The 20,591-nt window shown below is 40.9% G+C and overlaps 1 protein-coding gene across 1 annotated transcript in view; it reads left to right on the top strand.

Moving 5' to 3' along the window:
- The first annotated feature begins 8,515 nt into the window (after nucleotides 1-8,515).
- ELOVL2 (ELOVL fatty acid elongase 2) overlaps nucleotides 8,516-20,591 on the top strand; it is a 64,048-nt gene continuing 51,972 nt past the window's right edge. The window contains exon 1 of the mRNA XM_041772892.1: nucleotides 8,516-8,636. Within this exon, the coding sequence (XP_041628826.1) occupies nucleotides 8,634-8,636 (3 nt within the window). The 5' untranslated portion in view covers nucleotides 8,516-8,633. The remainder of the gene's footprint in view (nucleotides 8,637-20,591) is intronic.

Here is a 20,591-nt window from a genome sequence, read left to right on the forward strand (position 1 = left end):
ATTTTTTAAACCAAATTCAGCTCCATTTGTAATAATAATATAAAACAATTCTCAGCAAACTAGGAAAAGAGGGAATTTCCTCAACCTGATAAAGAACATCTACAGAAACCCCAACAACCATCATTATACTTAATAGTGAAAGACTGAAAACTTTACCCCTCACATTAGGAACAAGGAACAAATGTCTGTGGTCCACTTCTATTTGAAATTGTATTGGAGGTCTTAGTCTGTATGATCAATCAAGAAAAGGAATTAAAAGGAATCTGGAAAGGAAGAAACACCATTGTCTCTATTCACAGATGACATGATCCCATATGTAGAAAATCTCAAAGAATCTACAAAAAAACTTCTAGAACTAGTAAGTTTAGAAAAGTTACAAGATATAATTTTTTAAAAAAGATTTTATTTATTTATTCATGAGAGACACAGAGAGAGAGACAGAGACATAGGCAGAAGGAAAAGCAGCCTCCAAGTAGGCAGCCCCACATGGGACTCCATCTCAGGTCTGCAGGATCACGCCCTGGGCTGAAGGTGGCTTTAAACCGCTGAGCCACCTGGGCTGCCCCCAAAACACAATTTCAACCTACAAAAATCAGTGGTAATCCCCTATACTATCAACAAATAATCATAAACTGACATTTTAAGAAATCATTTACAATAGCACCAGTAAACATTAGTTACTTAGGTATAAATCTAATGAAATACATGCAAGATATACTTAAAACTACAAAACAGTGAAGTCAGAGAAGTTCTAAAATGAAAAGAAATACTAGCTCATGATTGAAAAACTCAATATTATTAAGGTGTCAATTCTCCCCAAATTGATGTACAAATTCAACACAATCCCAATCAAACTTTCTGCAAGAATTTTGGTGTAAAATTAACAAGCTGATTCTAAAAATGTATATGGGAAAGCGAAGGAGCTGAAATAGCCAGAACAAAATTGAAAGAGTGGAAAGTTTTCAAAACTTGATTTCAACACTTAACCTAAAGAAATGGTAATTAAGACAGTTTGATGTTGGTGAAAAGGTAGATACATAGGTGAATAAAATAGAATAGAAAGTCCAGAAATTTACCCACACATATATGGTCAATTGATTTTTGACAAAGGAGCAGAGGCAACTCAAAAGAAAAAAAAAAGATGATCTTTTCAACAAATGGCGTTGGAGTAATTGGCCGTTCATATACAAGGAAGGAAGGAAGGAAGGAAGGAAGGAAGGCAGGAAGGAAGGAAGAAAGAAAAACTTTGACTTATCTCTTGCACCAACTATAAAAACTTACTAAAAATGAACCACATAAACCTAAATGTAAAACACGACACTACAAAATTCCTAGAAGAAAATAAAGGGGAAAATCTTTGTGACCTGGGAAGGCAAATATTTCTTATATTCAACACCAAAAGTACAATTCATAAAAGAATAGAAACTTGGACTTCATCAAAATTAAGAATTTCTTCTCTTTGAAAGGCCAAAAGAAAAGAAAATAGAAGAAAAAAAGAAAAAAGAAGCCATAGGCTAGAATAAAACATTGTACTATTTTTATATGATAAAGGATTTATATCCAGAATATATGAACAACTCTCAAAACTCAATAACAAAACAAGCAATGCAATAAAAAATAGGCAAAAGGTTTGAAGAGACTCTATCAAAGAAGGCAGGATGGTGGCAAACGTACAGAAGAAAAGTGCTCAGAAAAACCCATTGGATGGATGGATGGATGGATGGATGGATGGATGGAGGAATGAATGAATTAGCCTGGCTTTCCTGAACTCATTTGCTGCTTGATTAACTATTTTTTAAAAGTATTTTATTTCATTTATTTATTTTAGAGTGAATGCAAGTTGGTGGAGGGGCAGAGGAGGAGGGAGGGGTCTAATAGGGAAAGAATCCCAAGCCAACTCTGTGCTGACTGAGGAACCAGGACAGGAGGCTTGATCCCATGATCCTGAGATCACAATGTCAGCCAAAACCAAGAGTCGTATGCCCAACCGACTGGGCCACCCAGGCAACCCTTGATTAACTCTTTAGAATTCATTTTGATGATTATTCTAGTAACTAGAACAAGTGAAGATCATTCTAATATGAACGTGCATACTAAAACCAAATAAAAGTAAGTTGTAAGCATCTTTATTTCTGGACCCTTCTAATAGGAAAAATAGTTTTTAAAGCATGAGAGACTCCTAACTCCGGGAAATGAACTAGGGGTGGTGGAAGGGGAGGTGGGCGGGGGGTGGGGGTGACTGGGTGACGGGCACTGAGGGGGGCACTTGATGGGATGAGCACTGAGTGTTATTCTATATGTTGGCAAATTGAACACCAATAAAAAATAAAAAAAATAAAAAAAATAAAGAGCTACATTAGGGTAGCCTGGGTGGCTCAGTGGTTTAGCGCCACTTACGGCCCAGGGTGTGATCCTGGAGACTCAGGATCCAGTCCCACGTCAGACTCCCTGCATGGAGCCTGCTTCTCCCTCTGCCTGTGTCTCTGCCTCTCTGTCTCTTTCAATGTGTCTCACGAATAAATAAATAAAATCTTTTAAAAAAAGCTAATTTGGTCCATGCCTTCAGCTTTCTAAAGATGTGGCTTAATGCAGGAGTGCACAGAGGCTTTTCAAATAAGACTACAAAAATGACAAGTTTCCATTAGAAAATTCTTCTCTTAATTAGGCTTTTGATAGATACTAGGTACCAGTGAGTCAAGATAACATTATTAGACAAACAGAGTGTAGTCGTGTTCCAGAAGACCACCCCACCACCACAGCTTGACTGTAGTAGGAGTTGCTGCTTTGTTTTAAAGCTAACAGTTTATTTCTTCAGCTCTCCTCACTTGCAGAAAGTAGTCAAGAGTTAAGAGTTGCTATTACCTTCATTCCATGAAAACTTTATTAGAAGTCCTTTGGAGGTCTCTGAGATTATTAAGAATAATAGTATCTAGTATTTCATGTTTTACGTTTGGACTTGCTTCTGGTAGAAAAAAAGGATCTTTGTCTCATTAAAGTATGAGAGGTTTTTTTTTTTTTTCTATTTGTTTTTTTCTTTTTCCTGAACTAAAGCCTACTGACCTGTTAACTCAGCCAGTTCCAAAGGATATCAGTTTGTTTTAAACTATTTGTTTAAGGAATTTAAAATATTTGTTTAAGGAATTCAAAAGGTGGTCAGATCTTTCTGTTTATTCCTATGCTCTGAGTAGTAGTATGAGCGCATTCTAATGACCCAGGAGATAGTCTGGCTACTGAATACACTTTAGTCTGGATGATAAAATTATGTATAGTCAATGATAGAAGTTCATTTAACAAGGTCCAAAGCTATGCAGTACTTGCTAGAGAGTTTGGAGGTGAGGGCAAGGGTTAGGGGAGCAGAATGTGTCCTTCATGTGGTAAAAGAGGTCATCTTCCACGTATAGGGTCCTTAGTGACTACTTTGTATCAAAGTTATGAATATAGTTCAATTTGGTTCACAAGAGATGATATAAATTGATTGATATAAATTGATGCACCAGGAGTTCTAGCTATTGGTGCATTGTCTTTCAAAGCTGTGGATCTTAATGTAAAAGAAGAACCGGGCACAAATTCAACTGGATGGATCGCCATGCTTCATTCAATTTCACTGTGGGGAGGATGATCAGCACAGGTACAAATGAATTGAAGTATGTATCTTTTTGAGGATAAAAAATAGAAATGCAAAAGAGGTCAATTTTACCTATTTCATTGGTAAAATTTCTGGGCCACGCACTTGCTAACTTTATCTCATGCTTTAACATATGTAAGTTTCCTGGATGTAAATTCCTAGTTCATTGAATCACAGCTATTATTAGAGCTCAACAGGCCCCTTGGGCATTAGTTTAGGTGGGTTTCTTTGCTGCTTGTACAATGTTTAGGTCCCCTGTCAGAAATGGGGAGATAACGCCAGAACCTATGAAACCCCAACTCCTAAGGCAGCTGTCCTGCTTAATACATGATAACTGGAAATATGTCTCCCATTGTTTTGGTAAACATTTCAGTTGCTGGTATGGGGCAGGCCTTGACAAAGACTACATTTTTTTTTTCATGATATTGCTTATATAAATGATACCATTTGCTCAGGAACTGCATTTCCATTAGCTAATAATAATAATAACATATTTTTCAAAGGTCTTTGGCGCTAATGAGATTCCCATTAGGATGTCACAGAAACCCCCCTGGCAAGCAGTAATAAAAAAGGGGAGGTAGGTCTGTATTAAATAGTAATTGAATGCTTACCATGTGACAGAAGCTAAAAAGACAGTTGAAATGATCATTTTAAGGCAAATTCTGATATAAGCTGAAGTATTTGTAGAACTAATTACAAATTACCTTTAGCAAAACTAGTTAAAATGCTGACCAATTATAATCAAGATTACTGTCAAGGGGTGTCCGGGTGGCTCAGTTGTTTAAGCATCAGACCCTTCATTCTGGCTCACGTCATGATCTCAGGGTTCTGAGATTGAGCCCCACATCGAACTCCACGCTGGGTGTGGAGTCTGCTTAGGATTTTCACTCTCCCTCTGTCCCTCTCCTCCTAAAATACAGCTTTTGTCATATGTACTTTTCTATTCAACTAATTTAGTGATAAAACCAAATAATATGCAAAAAATTCTTCATGACTCATTCTCCTGAGTTCTGACCTCTTCCCTTGGAAAGGACCAATCACAGTAGAGTCTTCTGTTAATTTTTTTCCTTTTCAGAGCCTAGATAAATAAAGAAATCTTTGAAAGTCATTCTAGTTAAGATAGAACATGGTATATTTAAAAAAGGAAATTGGGTAACAACAGTTGTGGTGGCCTTGTTGACACTGGCAGCTAGCCTAAGTATTTCCAAATGCTATTTATTCATGTTTAAATTTTGAATTTTTACATGGGTAGTGAACCAGCTCTTCATTTAAAAAATTTATTTTGTTTTTCCATATAAATAGCACCATAGGTAACCAAAGAACACATGTAGGGGCAAATTTTTGGAAGCATTCTAGCTAATAAATGAAGAAGGAATGACATAGCTAGGATGTCACAATTTTGCAACTCTTAATGAATCACTGGATGTAGGCATTGAGCATCACCCAACACTTAAGCATCACAGGGAGAGTGACAATCGGATGCCATGTGCATCCTGATGGAAATACACACAGCCACCTCTGAATTTTCTTGTCAACAACTTCAATCCAATCAAGCCTCTGGAACTAGTTATAGTTATCAGTTTACAAAAACTCAGAGATTAGAAGCACATGCTAACCTATATCCTGGAGGTGTGGTCAACAAAATCCAGACTGTGGGAAATGCTACAATACAAATTACAAGAAAATGAAAAGAGATGGGACACCTGGGTGGTTGAGTGTCTGCCTTCAGCTCAGGTCATGTTCCTGGAGTCCTTGGATCGAGCCCCACATCAGGCTCCTTGCAGGGAGCCTACTTCTCCCTCTCCTATGTCTCTGCCTCGCTTTGTGTGTCTCTCATGAATAAAATCTTTTAAAAAGGGATACATGCTGTAAAAAAAAAAAAGGAAAATGAAAAGAGATGGAGGGTAGAGATTAAAGAGACATAAAAGATATAGCAACCAATTGCAATGTTAAAAAAAGACAACTTTTGGAAATTTGTATACTCAATGTCCATAATTAATGCTGTTAATAACTTCTTGTTAATGTTTAAGATATTACAATGGTTTTGTGATTTTTGTGGGGTTTGTTTGTTTGTTTAGGTAGGCTCCATGCCCAACTCTTGATCCTGAGATCAAGACCTGAGCTGAGATCAAGAGTCAGACACTAAACCGACTGAGCCACCCAGGTGCTCATGTGTGTTTTTAAAAAGATTTCTTCTCTAGTGATATATGCTGACAAATTTATAAACTATTATAACTGTGATTTGCTTCAAAATAATGGGAAAAAACACAACAATATAATAGAACGGAGAAGAGAGAAGTCGGTAGTGGTATAGATGAAACAAGATTGGTCATGGGTAGATAATTTTTAAAGACGGGTGATGGATGCTTTAGAGTTCATTCATCTGTCTACTTTGGTAGATGTCTAGAATTTTCCATGATTACAAAAAATTCAAATTGCATGAAGTTCATACTTCATCTGATTTTTTTTTTTAAAGATTTTATTTATTCATGAGAGACACAGGCAGAGGGAGAAGGCTCCATGTAGGGAGTCCGACATGCGACTCGATCCCAGGTCTCCAGGATCAGGCCTTGGGCTGAAGGTGGCGCTAAACCACTGAGCCACCAGGGCTGCCCTCATCTGCTCTTTCAAACCACAGAAAGTGAGTTTCTCTGCCAAGTTTATAAGGATTCTTAAAGATTGGATTATTCAAAACAGCATGGTGTCCTAGAAAGAATCCAACAGGCTTCAGATTGCATCCTGGCTTCCCCACTTTCCAACCGCCTGACCATGTGACCCTGGGTCCACTATTTCCCTTCTTTGGGCCTCAGGTACCTCATCTGTGCAATGCAGCTAGTCGGGAAGAAGCTACCATTCTAAGTCATTCAGCATGGTTTATGGAGTTACCTGCAAATACCACATTTGAGCTAAAAGAATGATGAGCTTATAAGCTGAGGCTGTCTTCTATAACTTCTGAATTAACCTTAGGATCCCTTCCATCTGTTTCCCAGATGTCAAAGAAGTTGCTCAGGTTGCAACGATGCACGTGGTTGAAATCTGGGTCAAGTAAGAGGCTTCCAGCATCCGAACCTCATTTAGCTCCTTCGTCTCTATTCCCTCTAGGAAGCCCGTTCACCAATACAGCGGTGAAGTAAAACAACTATTTCAGGATACAGGTCTTTTACCTTCATTAAGTTCATTCCTATGTATTTTATTCCTTTTGGTACAACTGTAAATGGGATTTTGTTGAATGAACAATGTGAATGAATGAATGGAACTGACATCAAATTGTCTACTTGGTTTTGACCTTATGGACACTTTTTATAAAAATACGTCAGCATTTAATACAATATCACTTTCTGGTTTCCAAGGGCATTAGATCGATAACAAGATCAGTAATTTGTACTTTTGCACCAGGCATTTCTCTAGTGCTTTATTCATATTAATTTAATCCTAACAGCCATAGATAATGTGTCATGCTTATCACCATTTTATAGATCAAGAAACTGAAGCACAGAGAATTAGATAACTGAGCCAGTATCACATAGCCAGTATGTGGCAGGGCTGACTCTTGAGCCCACTCACGGGTGGTGAGATTTTAAGAGATTTGCTTAATATACCTACCTACCTGTTCATGGTCTAGAGCTATCCGCTCCCTTTTTTTTTTTTTTTTTTTTTTTTTTTTTGCTATCCGCTCCTTATAAGCAAATATGTAACTGATTTTTAACACTCCAGCTACTGGAAACTCTAAATACTAGGTGATTATGTGACAATTAAGTGTTAGCCCTGACATCTATGGTTATTCACTCTACTACTTCACAGAACTGCAAATACATCCTTAATATTTACGGTTCGGATTGCTAAAGCATACGTTGCAGGTATCTCTGTGTACATCCAGACGCGGTGTTCCTGATTCTCAATAAACATTTGCTTGCATTTCAGTTGATCACATCAGCCGCACAAAAAAGGCAAGCAGAGGGACACCCGGGGGGCTCAGGGGTTGTGCGTGATCCTGGAGACCCGGGATCGGGTCCCGCATCGGGCTCGCTGCAAGGAGCCTGCTTCTCCCTCTGCCTGTGTCTCTGCCTCTCTCTCTAGGTCTCTCATGAATTAAAAAAAAAAAAAAAAAAAAAAAAGGATCTGAGACCCCATACTTTCTGTTCACGATTAAATGCCAATGTAGCCATTGGGGGCATTAGCTAAGGAGTCCCTGGAGTGAGACCTCCCGCAGGCAGCCTCGGGTGAGTCGGGAGGACGCGGGGCTCACACTGACCTGCTCCCCGCCTTATGCCCTCAGAACCCGACTGGCCCCGGGACCTAAGACGCGCACGTCCACAAACCCGCTCCAGCAAGGGCCCTTCGCGCTGACGGGCCGCGGAGCCGCCAGGAGGACGAGCGGCGCCCGGACCCTCCCCGGCCCCCGGACCCTCCACGGCCCCGAGTTGTTCAAGTTTAGACAGAAATTACCCTCCACGGGCCTCCCCGGCCCCCTGACCCTCCACGACCCTCCAGGACCCTCCACGGCCCCGACCCCTCCACGGCCCCGACCCCTCCAGGGCCCCCGACCCTCCACCCTCCCCTGGCCGCCACCGGGTTCCCGGGGCAGAGCGCACCGAGGCCGGCGGGGCGCGCGGGGCCTCTGCGATCATTGGGCCGAGGCGCGCGCAGGACGCGGGCTGGGCCTGCAAATCCTCGCGAGGCCGGCAGGGGGCGCCCCGCCCCTCCCCTCCCGCCGGCCCCGCCCCTCCCGCCGGCCCCGCCCCTCCCACCGCCCCTCGCGCCGCGGCCAGCGGGCCGCCGGGGAGGGGAGGGAGGGGGAGCGCGGGCGCCCGAAACGGCCCTGGCGGTGGGAGCGCCGCGCGGGAGGCGCGCGGGCCCGAGGGGGCGGGGGCGGGGGCGGGCGGGCGTGCGCGCGCCGGGCGTGGGCGTGGGCGTGGGCGTGGGTAAGAAGAGCGGGCGCGGCGGGAGCCGGGGCACACGGACGGCGCTACCCTGGACAGCGCACCCGGGCCGCCGGGCGCCGCGGATCATGGTGAGTGCCCGCCCCGCCCCCCCGCCGCCCGCCGCCCCGTCCCTCCTCCACCGACGCGCGGGCGGGAAGGGCCGGCCGGGGGCGCGGGAGCCGCGGGTTCGGCCGCTGGAACCTGCGGCGCTCGGCGGGCCCGGGGCGGCCGCGGTCTCGGGGCTGGGTCCGGCCCCCGCTGCCGGCTCGCGGCCCGCGGGGCGCCCGGGATGCCCGACGCCCCCGCCCCGCCCCGCCCCGCCCCGCCCGGGACCTCGGGGCCTCGTCCGCTAACGGCTGACCCGGTGCCTCCGCGCCCGCTGCCCCAGCCTGCGGCCCCGGGGGCGTGTCCCGCCCGGCTGGGTCTGCCCGGGGCAGTCGGGGAGGCGCCGCGGGGGCGGGGGGCGGGGGTGCGGGGGGCCCCGGTCCTCTTCCCGACGGCCGCTCGCCGGCTGCGCGGACCCGGACCCGGACCCGGACCCTGTGCTCGCCGCCCCCCGCCCCCGGGACGAGAAGGTGCCGCCGCGGGCCTCGCTGGAGTCCGCCGACCTCCGTGCGCCCCCCGCCCCCCGCCGCCGGCAGCCCCACTGCGCCCTCCGCCCGGCGGTACTCGCAGCCGGCTCCATCTCCAATTTCAGTCTTTTTTTTTTTTCTTTTTTTTTTTTTTTTCTACTCCACCCACCCCAGTTCCTACTTGCTTCATTCACCCTCCTTGCTCCTTTATTTTTTTTTTTTCTTTTTCATTTTTGGCTTTTATTATTTGACATGCTTCTTTTTTAAAGATTTTATTTTTATTTATTTTAAAGATTGTATTTATTCATGAGAGGCACAGAGAGAGAGAGAGAGAGAGAGAGAGAGGCAGAGGCCAGGCAGAGACAGAAGCAGGCTCCATGCAGGGAGCCCGACGTGGGACTCGATGCTGGGACTCCAGGACCAGGCCCTGGGCTGAAGGCAGGTGCTCTACTGCTGAGCCACCTGGGCTGCCCATGATTTTATTTATTTATTCATCTCTCTCTCTCTCTCTCTCTCTCTCACACACACACACACACACACACACACACAGGCAGGCAGAGAGACAAGCAGGCTCCATGCAGGGAGCCCGACGTGGGACTCGATCCTGGGACTCCAGGACCAGGCCCTGGGCTGAAGGCAGGTGCTATACTGCTGAGCCACCTGGGCTGCCCATGATTTTATTTATTTATTCATCTCTCTCTCTCTCTCTCTCACACACACACACACACACACAGGCAGGCAGAGAGACAAGCAGGCTCCATGCAGGGAGCCTGATGTGGTGATGCTGGACTGGATCCCGGGTCTCCAGGATCACCCCCTGAGCCAAAGGCAGGCGCTGAACCGCTGAGCCACCCAGGGATCCCTTGACATACTATTTTGTTTAAATTCTTGTTTACTGAAGAAGTGTCCCCCCCCCCCCCCCCGCCGGAATGTAAATGCCAGCATAGAGATTCTTTTCACTTGGTGAGCTGCTCTGTTTCTAGCACCTACGACAGCGCCTGGCACACAGTATGTGCCCCGGAAATGAGAAGATTCACCCCGAACACCAGCATAGAGAATGCTGATGTACAAAGGGGAAGCGGCTGTGCAACTGCAAGGATGCTCTATCCAGTTGGCAGTTACAGGGATGACAGTCTCCAGCCAAGTTTGAGAGGGGGAATGCTCTTGGAAAGGAGGGACTCCGTGTGGTGACCCTTAGTGACAAAAGTGTAGCTGGGCGGCTCTTAATGCTGGAGTCTGTCACTTCATGCTCTTGACACCTTTGCACACGGAGGGATAACGCATTTTTAGGGCTAACTGGCTCTCTCCTTGGAGGCCTGGACCTTTGTTAGAAAATATTACAAATTGTAATGAGTAAGGAAACAAGTCCAAGGATATCACCTTAATTGGATGGAAGAGTCATGGGAATTAATCTACAAGAGCCAAAATAAGGGGCTAGCGCTTATTAGCTCTACCCTGTACTCGTGATACTACCTTTTTAGAAAAGTGTTTTTCAGAAACTGTGGGTTTTCAGAGGAGATATTTTTATGCATTTGTCCATATACAAGTTACTTAAAAAAAAAAAATGATGCCGGCAGTGGGAAGGCTTCTGGGGCTTAAATTCAAAAATAAGCTAGTGGGTCAGTTTCAGAAGGACACTGCTTTGGCTCCAAATCCAACATGAAAAGTTGCTCACGATGTCTGCTAATTAGTCTTATTCCAAAGCATATTATTTTTTTTCCTCAAGTTCCCTTTTGTTTTCCCATCTCTGTGATGTAAATGTATAGCAATCCTTTGTTTTCAGCCTGGGGACATGTGTTTTTATAATCTGAGCCAGACTGCGTAGTAAAATTGTCTTGAAAATGAGTTTAGCAGTTCTGTGATTGCTGCCTTGGCCAGGTAGGTAGTAAAGATGAAAGATGGAAAGGAAAGAATGATAAATTTGTCTTTGAAATTAAATCCAGCCACCAAACCTAAGTGAAAGACCCCTCATTCTTTTGATCCCAATTTATATTTATAGGGGATTTTATGTTATGATTCCAGTCAAAATATCAAGTCATCTTTTCTTCTACTCCTCAAAGCATAGCCTTTTTCAAGGAGTATAAATCCCCTTTTAAGGTATCCAGCTGGGGATACTTAATTCTTGTTCTTTCAACAAAAGGTTGCAATTTCATCCAGCTCCCTTGAAACCATTTTTTTTAATTGAAGTTTAATTGAACCCTTCAAAATATTTGAATCAGTTTGGGAGGTTCAGGTGCTCTCATAGTCTGAAAGAGGGTGTTTAAAATTTAAGTGGCTCCATATCATGTTTGTTATATTCAGAACTCAGGGCCCTTCTGTGGAGGGTTGTGCCCAGGATCATCTTCAACAGCCTACCGTCTAACTTGAAAGTTTTGGATTTTTTCAGAGTGGATTAAAGGCAAGACCTTGTACCAGTAAACTCTAAACACAGTGAAAATATGCCAACCTCAGTAGCTCAGCAGAATTCTGAAGTTACAAATTTACACATTTGTATCTTAATCAAATTAGGACATCACTGGTACTTCCCTGACTCTGACAGTGGACCATTCTAGTAAATTGTTAGTTTAAATATAACCATTTAACGATTTAAGGGTTGCAGAGTGTAAATTGTTCTGGAATTGATGATGTGGCGGTTTAGACTTTGAGATCTGGAGGGAGTCACGGATTTGAACTCTTAACATCAAGATTTAACTGTGTGACCTTGGGGAGGTTAACTTCTTTAGAACATTTTTCTGTGAAAGAAGACAATGGTATTATTTCATAACGTTGGGAGGAACAAAGAAGATAATGAACCAGATGTGGCTAGTATAGCTCTTTGAGCATTCAGTGAATATTATCTTTTATAACGACGTGTGTTGTTGCTCCCATATCTGGCAGTTTCTAGTTGAAATGTGTCAGAATAATATCTGTAACTCTCTCCTGGTTCTCATCCCCTTATGTGATCCTGAAATGTTTTCTTTTATATTGTTTATTGCTCTATATCAGCACTGTCCCGTAGAAATACACAAATTGCATCTGTAATTTAAAATTTTCTTGTAATCATAGTAAGAGACAGGTGAAATTAATTTTAATAATAGACTTTATTTAACCCAATTCATGCAGATATTATTTCAACATGAAGTAAGTGTAACAAAATTAGATATACTTTTTTTCCCCCCCATATGAAGTCTTCAAAATCTGGTGTGTTTTATACTGACAGCACGTGCAGTTCAGGTGAGCCACAATTTCAAGTGCTCGGTGGCTACCTGTGGGGCTGAGTTTGCCCCAGGTGATACTCATCTTCCAAATTTACCTCTTCTCTGCTGGACCCTTCCCACTCGTGAGAACCTCACTGCCACCTAAAACCTGGTGTTACCAAAAGTCAGCTACTCACCTTTCAGACTGTCCTCTGTCTTTCCTTTGGCTGTTAGTAATTCCACCGGCTTTCAAGTCTACGGTGTCTGAAATCGGATTCTTACTCGCTTTTTTCTTTTATATTGTTTATTGTGTAACAGTCTCACTTGTTGAAAGTCTCTTTACATCTTCTCTCTTCTCCAGCCCCCTCTCCGTTATTCTTGCCTTTCTTACAGATTTCCTCCTTTGTGGTTTCTTAGTCTTTTTTTTTTCTTTTTTTACCTTTTCACTTGAAGCTCATTATTTTTTCAAGGCCAGAGTCCTCATTTTCCTCTAGTAGCTTAAAACTTGGGGGTGGGGTGGGGTGGGGGTGCAAGGAGCTCTGGTCCTACTGTGTTTCCAAGGCCCCCCTCCCTGCACTTCCCTTCCTTCTGTGCCTCCTGCCTCTAGAGAAAGGTGGTCCTCTACCTGCCAAGTCCCTGGGCTCCACGTTCTCACCATTCTCTCACAGCTCCTTTGTATACTGTTATACATGCTTTCTATTTCATACCTTATTCCTATGTTTCACACCTTTATCAAATATCCAAAGAAATAGGATTCCTTTAACTGACAATTTGATATTGAAATGACCCACCCAAGGAAAGAAGCACAGATAAAGGAAGGAAAAAAATAAACCGCGGGAAGGGAAAATGAAATTATCCTTTGAGCTTTAACTACCTTTCAAGAACTGTCAGTGCACCTGATTAGTAATAACAGCAGCAACAACCGCAACTATGTAACCCCTTACTCAGGGCTTTATAGGACACAGCACACTTGCCTCTCACCTGATGAACAAAGGCACAAAACAACAGAAAGGTGCTAGACTGAGAATTAAGAAATCTAGTACCTTTCTAATCTGGCTTTTTTTTTTTTTTTTAGATTTTATTTATTCATGAGAGACACACACACACAGAGAGGCAGAGACAGAGGGAGAAGCAGGCTCCTATTCAGGGAGCATGATTCAGGCTCTATCCCAAGTCTCCAGGATCAGGCCCTGGGCTGAAGGCGGTGCTAAACCGTTGAGCCACCCAGTCTGGCTTTTTTATTGCCTAGCTCCATTCCCTAAATCACATCACTTTTGAGACACTATTTACTCATCTGCAAAATGGGGTGTTCTCTTTTCACAAGATTGTTTTGGCAGACCGTGGAGCCTTCACACTGACTCTTCTTGCTGGCTGGCTGGCTGGCTCCCTCCCTCTGCCACAGAGCTCTATGGCTATCTTCTTAATTCCTCCTCCCCTCCTTCCTCCCCCTTCTCCCCCTTCGAACACTTGTTATTTTTTTTCCCTTTTGATCCTAGCCATTCTGGCAGGTGTAAGATATCTCAGTGTGGTTTTCATTTGTATTTCCCTGATGATTAGTGATGTTGAGCATATTTTTATATGTTTTTATGTCTTGTTTGGAAAACTTTCTCTTCGGGTCCTCTACCCATTTTTTAATCCTGTCATCTGGGGTTTCTTGGTGTTGAATTGTATAAGTTATTTATATATTTTGGTAATGAACCCTTTATCAGGTACCTTATTTGCAATCATTTGCATCATTCCATTCAGTAGGTTGCTTTTTTGTTGTGTTGTTTTCTTCGCTGTGCAGAAGCTTTTTATTTTGATGTAGTCCCAATAGTGTATTTATTTTTGCCTTTGTTTCCCCTGCCTGAGGAGACAGATCTAGAAAAATATCACTAAGGCCAACAAAGAAATTACTTCCTGTCTTCTAGGATTTTTATGGTTTCATGTCTCACATTTAGGTCTTTAATCTATTTTTGAGTTTTTTTTGTGTATGATGTGAGAAGGTGATTCAGTTTCCTTCTTTTGCATGTAGCTGTCAAGTTTTCCCAGCATCATCAATGAGAAGACTATTTCTTTTCCTGTTGTATATTCTTGCTTCCTTTTTCCTAGATTAATTAACCTATAGAAGCATGAGTTCATTATCCTGGGCTCTCTATCCTGTACCATTGATCTATGTGCCTGTTTTTGTGCCAGTACCATACTCTTTTGAGTTCTGTGGCTTTGTAGTATATTTTGAAATCAGATTGTGATGCCTCCAGCTTTGTTCTTCTTCAGATTGCTTTGGCCATGCAGGGTCTTCTTTCTGTGGTTCCATACTAACATTAAGATTATTTATTCTGAGATGTGTGAAAAATGCTGACTTGATGGTGACTGCATTGAATTTGTATATTCCTTTGGGTAGTATGGATATTTTTAACAATATTATTGTCCCAGTCTACGAGCATGGTATATTTTTTCATTTGTTTATGGTGTCTTCAATTTTTTTTTATCGGCGTTTTATAGTTTTTAGAGTATAGGTCTTTCACTTCCTTGGTAAGGTTTATTCCTAGGTATTTTATTCTTTTTGGTGCAATGACAAGTGGAATTGTTTCCATAATTTCTCTTTCTGCTTTGTTAGTATATAGAAGTGCAACAGACTTCTGTATATTTATATTTTGCAACCGTACTGAATGCATTTACCATAATGGCATTTTGGTGAAGCCTTTAGGGTTGTCTGTATATAGTATTTTGTCATCTGCTAATAGTGAGTTTTCCTTTTCCCCTACCCATTTGGATACCATTCATCTATTTTCATTGTTTGCTGCCACTTATAGTTACTGTGTTAAAGTGGTGACAGTGGGCATCCTTGTCTTGTTCCCGATCTTAGAGGGAAAACTTGGTTTTTCACCATTGAATATGATGTCAGCTCTGGTTTGTCATATATGGCCTTTATTATGTTGACATATATTCCCTCTAAGCACGTATCGTTGAGCATTTTTTATCACGAGTGGATGTTAAATCTTGTCAGATTCTTTGCATTTATTGCCATTATCATACGATTATTACCTTTTGCATCGTTAATGTGGCATATCACATTGACAGATGTGCAGGTATTGACTAAACTTGCTCCCCAGAATAAATCCCACTTGATCTTGGCATCCTTTTAATGTGTTGTTGGAATTGGCTTGCTAATATTTTGTTGAGGATTTTTGCATCTACATTCATCAGGTATATTGCCTATAGTTTTCTTTTTTTGTAGTGTCTGGTCTTGGTATCAGGGTAATGCTGACATAGAAGGTATTTGGAAGCTTCCTTCCTCTTCTATTTTGGGAAGAGTTTGCGAATTGGTGTTAGCTCTTCTTTAAATGTGTGGTATACTCACCTGTGAATCCATCTGGTCCTGGGCTTTCGTTTGTTGGGAGGTTTTTGATTACTGATTGAATTTGTTATTAGTAATTGGTCTGTTCAAATTCTCTGTTTCTTCCTGATTGACTGTTGGAAGATTGTATGTTTCTAAAAATTTATCCGTTTCTTCTACGTTCTCATATAATTTTTGTTGGCAAAAATGATTTTTCTTAGTAATCTTTTATGTTCTTTGTATTTCTGTGGTGTTCGTTGTCACTTCTCTTTCATTTCTGGTGTTAGTTATTTGTGTCTTTTCTTTTTTTCTTGGAGTTTGGCTAGAGGTTTATCAATTTTGTTTATCTTTTCAAAGAACCAGTTCTTGATTTCATAAATCTTTCCTTTTTTTAAAAGAAATCTTTCATATATTCCTCAATCTTTATTATTTCCTTCTTCTGATTTTGTGCCTGGATGATCTATCCATTGTAAGTGGGTGTTAAAGTCCCCTGCTATTATTGTATTACTGTCCTTTTCACTATTTATATATTCACATGCTCCACTGTTGGGTGTGTAAATATTCACAATTATTATGTCCTTTTGTTATTTGATCCCTTTATTATTATGTAATGTAATTCTTTATGCAGTCTTTGTTTGAAAGTCTCTTTTGTCGATAGCTAGTTTGGCTTTTTAAAATTATTCTTTTGCACCTCTCTTTGCATGAAATATTTTTTTCCATACCTTCACTTTCGATCTTATGTAATTTTATATCTGCAGTGGATCTCTTGTAGGCAGCATGTAAACATATAGGACTTTATTTATTTTTTTTTAATTTGGTCATCCTGTATCTTCTGGCACATTTAGACCATTTACATTTAAAGTAATTATTGATAGGTATGTACTCACTGCCATTTTGTTAAATGTTTTCTGGATTTTTTTTCTTTGTTCTCTGTTCCTTTTCCCCCTTGCTCTCTTTCCTTGTGGTTGATGGTTTTCTTTAGTGTTATGTTTGCCTTTCTTTCTTTGTTTTTTATGTATTTGTTAGAGGTTTTTGTTTGTGGGTTCCATTAGGTTCATATATAACATCTATATAGCAGTTTATATATATACACACGCACATATATATGTACACACATATATATAAAATATATATACGTATACACATATATATATTTTAAGATTTTACTTATTCATGAGAGACGACACAGAGAGCGAGAGGCAGAGACATAGGCAGAGGGAGAAGCAGGCTCCATGCAGGAAGCCCAATGTGGGACTTGATCCTGGGACTCTGGGATCATACCCTGAGCCAAAGGCAGACGCTCAACCGCTGAGCCACCCAGACATCCCTATAGCAGTTTATATTAAGTTGATGGTCGCTTAAGTTCACACACATTCTAAGAAAACTATTTGTGCTCTTCTGTCCCATTTTATGTATTAAGTTCCCTTAACAAACCTTTATGATCGATTTTGCTACTTTTGTTCTGTAACCTGCGTAGTAGCTTTGTAAGTGATTGTTAAACTATATTTACTGTATGTTTGCTTTAATTCATGAAACTTTGTCCTTTCATAATTTTCTAATTCTGCAAATTTCATAATTCCAATTATGACTCTTCCTTTTAATGAAGTCCCTTTAACATTTCCTCTAAAGCCAATTTAGCAGTGGTGAATTCCTTTAACTTCTATTTGTCTGGGAAACTCTCTCTCCTATTCTGAATGATAATCTTGCTATTGTTGTTGTTTTTCCCTTTCAACACTTTGAATATATCCTCCACTCTCTTCTGGCCTGCAAAGTTTCTGCTGAAAAATTAGCAGACAGCTTCCTGGGATTTCCCTAATTCATTTGTGATTAGTTGCTCCTCTCTTGCTGCTTTTAAAATGCTCTGCTTATTTGTAATCTTTAACAGTTTAGTTATTACATATGGTGTGGATCTCCTTGGTTCATCTTGTTGGAGCTCTCTGCTTCTTGAACCTAGAAGTCTGTCTCCTTCTCTAGGTTAGGAAGTGTTCAGCTATTATTTCTTCAAATATAATTTCTGCCCTTTTCTCTCTTCTCCCTCTGAGACCCATATAATACAAATGTTCCTTCCCTTGGTGTTGCCCAATAGAACCCTTAACCTTTTCTCCTTTCTTTTCTTTTTCTATTCTTTTTGCTTTTATGCTTTCCAGCTTGGGTGCTTTCCATTACGTTGTCTTGTAGATTGCCAATCTGTTCTTCTGCATCCTCTAATCTATTGTTGATTCCCTCTAGTGTATTTTTTCATTTCAGTTATTGCTTAGTACTTTCTTAAATAGAGTGCTTAGGGTAGTCTAATTAATTTTTTTTTTTTTTTAATTTATTTATGATAGTCACAGAGAGAGAGAGAGAGAGAGAGAGACAGGCGGAGGGAGAAGCAGGCTCCATGCACCGGGAGCCTGATGTGGGATTCGACCCCGGGTCTCCAGGATCGCGCCCTGGGCCAAAGGCAGGCGCCAAACCGCTGCGCCACCCAGGGATCCCAGGGTAGTCTAATTAAAACTAAAACCTGCCTTACCATATTCACACATGCCCGATCCCCTACACTCCTATATTTTTTCATAGCACTTGATTTATTCATTTATATAATACTTGGTACCTTTTAATAATTATTTGCAGTGATTTTTCTGTGTCCCTTCATGACATGTCCTTTCATGTCCCCTTTTGTTTGCAAGCTTCATGAGGAGAGATTTTTGTTTGCTTTGCTTAGTAAAGTATCTCAAGTATCTAGACTAATGCCTAACCTATGGTAAATGCCAAACAGTTATTTGCTGATAAAGTGAAGGCCAGTTTTGCTGGTTTTTCATGCAATGCTCTTTTCTCATCAATCTCATTTATTATCCATAAAATATTAATTTGGAAATGCATATCTGCTTTGCAAGCATGTCCATATACAGTTCTTTTAAAGACCATTATCTCTTAATGCATTTATAATTATTTATCATAGTTGAGTTTAGGCATGTTTCAGTAATGTAGTTGTTTCATCCATGCATATATATATTTGTGTAACTTTTTAGTAAATGATGATGTATGTGTTCCTACAACTATATTTACATTTCACAATCATATTTGTGGAAAGGGTCAGGTTATGTCATTTTTAAGTAGTGAAACCTGTAATTTTAAGTTCTTGAAATTAAAATGTGTATGCATTTCTATAATATTTTCTTCCAGTAATATAATTTGTAGATGGGGCCAAGGTATGTTGTTATTTTTATGTAATGAAATCTACAAGTAATAGCGTTAAATTCTTACTGAAATTGAAAATGAATATCTTAATAGTAATATAAACAAAGCGATGCTTTATGAATTTACTGAGTAATTATTTTTATTTTTACATATACGTTGTTTTGGCTTTTAGTTATCACTGCAAGTGTACTTATTTTATATTTATTAATCACTTAATGTGTGTAGAAGTGCATTGGAAAACATTTACCTCTTTTGAAACCTTACAAAAAACTTTTGAGAGAGGCAAGTCCTGTATCAATGAACCTACTTTACAACTGAGAAAATTGAGTGTCAAGGAATAAATAATTTATCTAAGGTCACATACTAGAGGTAGCAAAACCAGATATAAATCTTCTGATCCAAAAACATTACCTGTTTTATTCCATATAGATTTATCCATGAACTGGTATAAATGTATTCTTCTCACAAAAATGTGATGAAAGCCATAGTACTCTTCTCTATTATCATAGATGAGAATGGATGAATCAAAATGACTTTTCCATGTAGTTTCTTCCCCGCAAATTTTAAGAATAGATGGATAGATAGGTAAATATATATTTGTATTTATATATATGATATCTGTCTTTGCATGTTACATAGATTATATGTATGTATTTAAATATGTAAACAAATACATACAACCTAATGATCCATTTCCAATATTTGGAAAATGGAGCATGCCAGGAAAAGTGTTTGTGTGTGTTTTTTTTTGTCTTGTTTTGAGAGAGAGAATCTCAAGCAGGCCCCACACCTAGCATGTAACCCAACAGGGGGCTTGATCTCATGATCCTGAAATCATGACCTGAGCATAAATTAAGAGGTAAAAGCTTAACCAGCTGAGCCACCTAGGTGCCCTGCGAAAGTGTTATGTTGTTCATGGTCACTTACATTTAAAATATGTACATATGAGGGATCCCTGGGTGGCGCAGCGGTTTGGCGCCTGCCTTTGGCCCAGGGCGCGATCCTGGAGACCCGGGATCGAATCCCACATCAGGCTCCTGGTGCATGGAGCCTGCTTCTCTCTCGGCCTATGTCTCTGTTTCTCTCTCTCTCTCTCTCTCTGTATGACTATCATAAATAAATAATAAAAAAATAAAAATAAAAATAAAAAATAAAAAAAATAAAATATGTACATATGAAACTTAATCCACTAGTGTGATAAATGTGTTTATTAGTATAATAAATAGAACACCCATCTAGCAGACAATTAAATAATATATTTGCAAATAAGTAAAGTGGTTCACTGTTTTCCGACAGAATGACTGCAGTATTAAGACACTGATCAGAAGGGCACCTTAGTTAGGCATCTGATCTAACTCAGGTCATGATCTCAGGGTCAAGAGACTGAGCCTTGTATGGAACTCTGCACTCAGTGGGAAGTCTAGGATTCTCTCCCTCTCCTTCTGCCCCCACCCCCACAAATAAACGAATGAATAAGTAAATCTTTAAAAAAAAGACCTTGATCAGAGAGACCAATGGTAGCTTTGCACATAAACTTTTGTTTCATAATGACAATTTATCATCTGAGTTTACTTGCAACACTTAAAGACTTAAATGATTGATTTTTCCATATTGCTAAGCAATTGAATCTTTGAGTTTAACAGATACTATGACTACTTGGGGACCCTTAGTTTTTTGGCAGGGTCAAAAGTTTATCAGCTGTTACACTGAAGTTAGATTAGTTAGTTAGAGTCAGATTAAAAATTAACTCAAACCTCAAACCTTTAAAGAAGAAAACAGAAGGTGTCCATAAAGCAA

Source organism: Vulpes lagopus, chromosome 10, assembly GCF_018345385.1.
Source record: "Vulpes lagopus strain Blue_001 chromosome 10, ASM1834538v1, whole genome shotgun sequence".
Taxonomy (NCBI): domain Eukaryota; kingdom Metazoa; phylum Chordata; class Mammalia; order Carnivora; family Canidae; genus Vulpes; species Vulpes lagopus.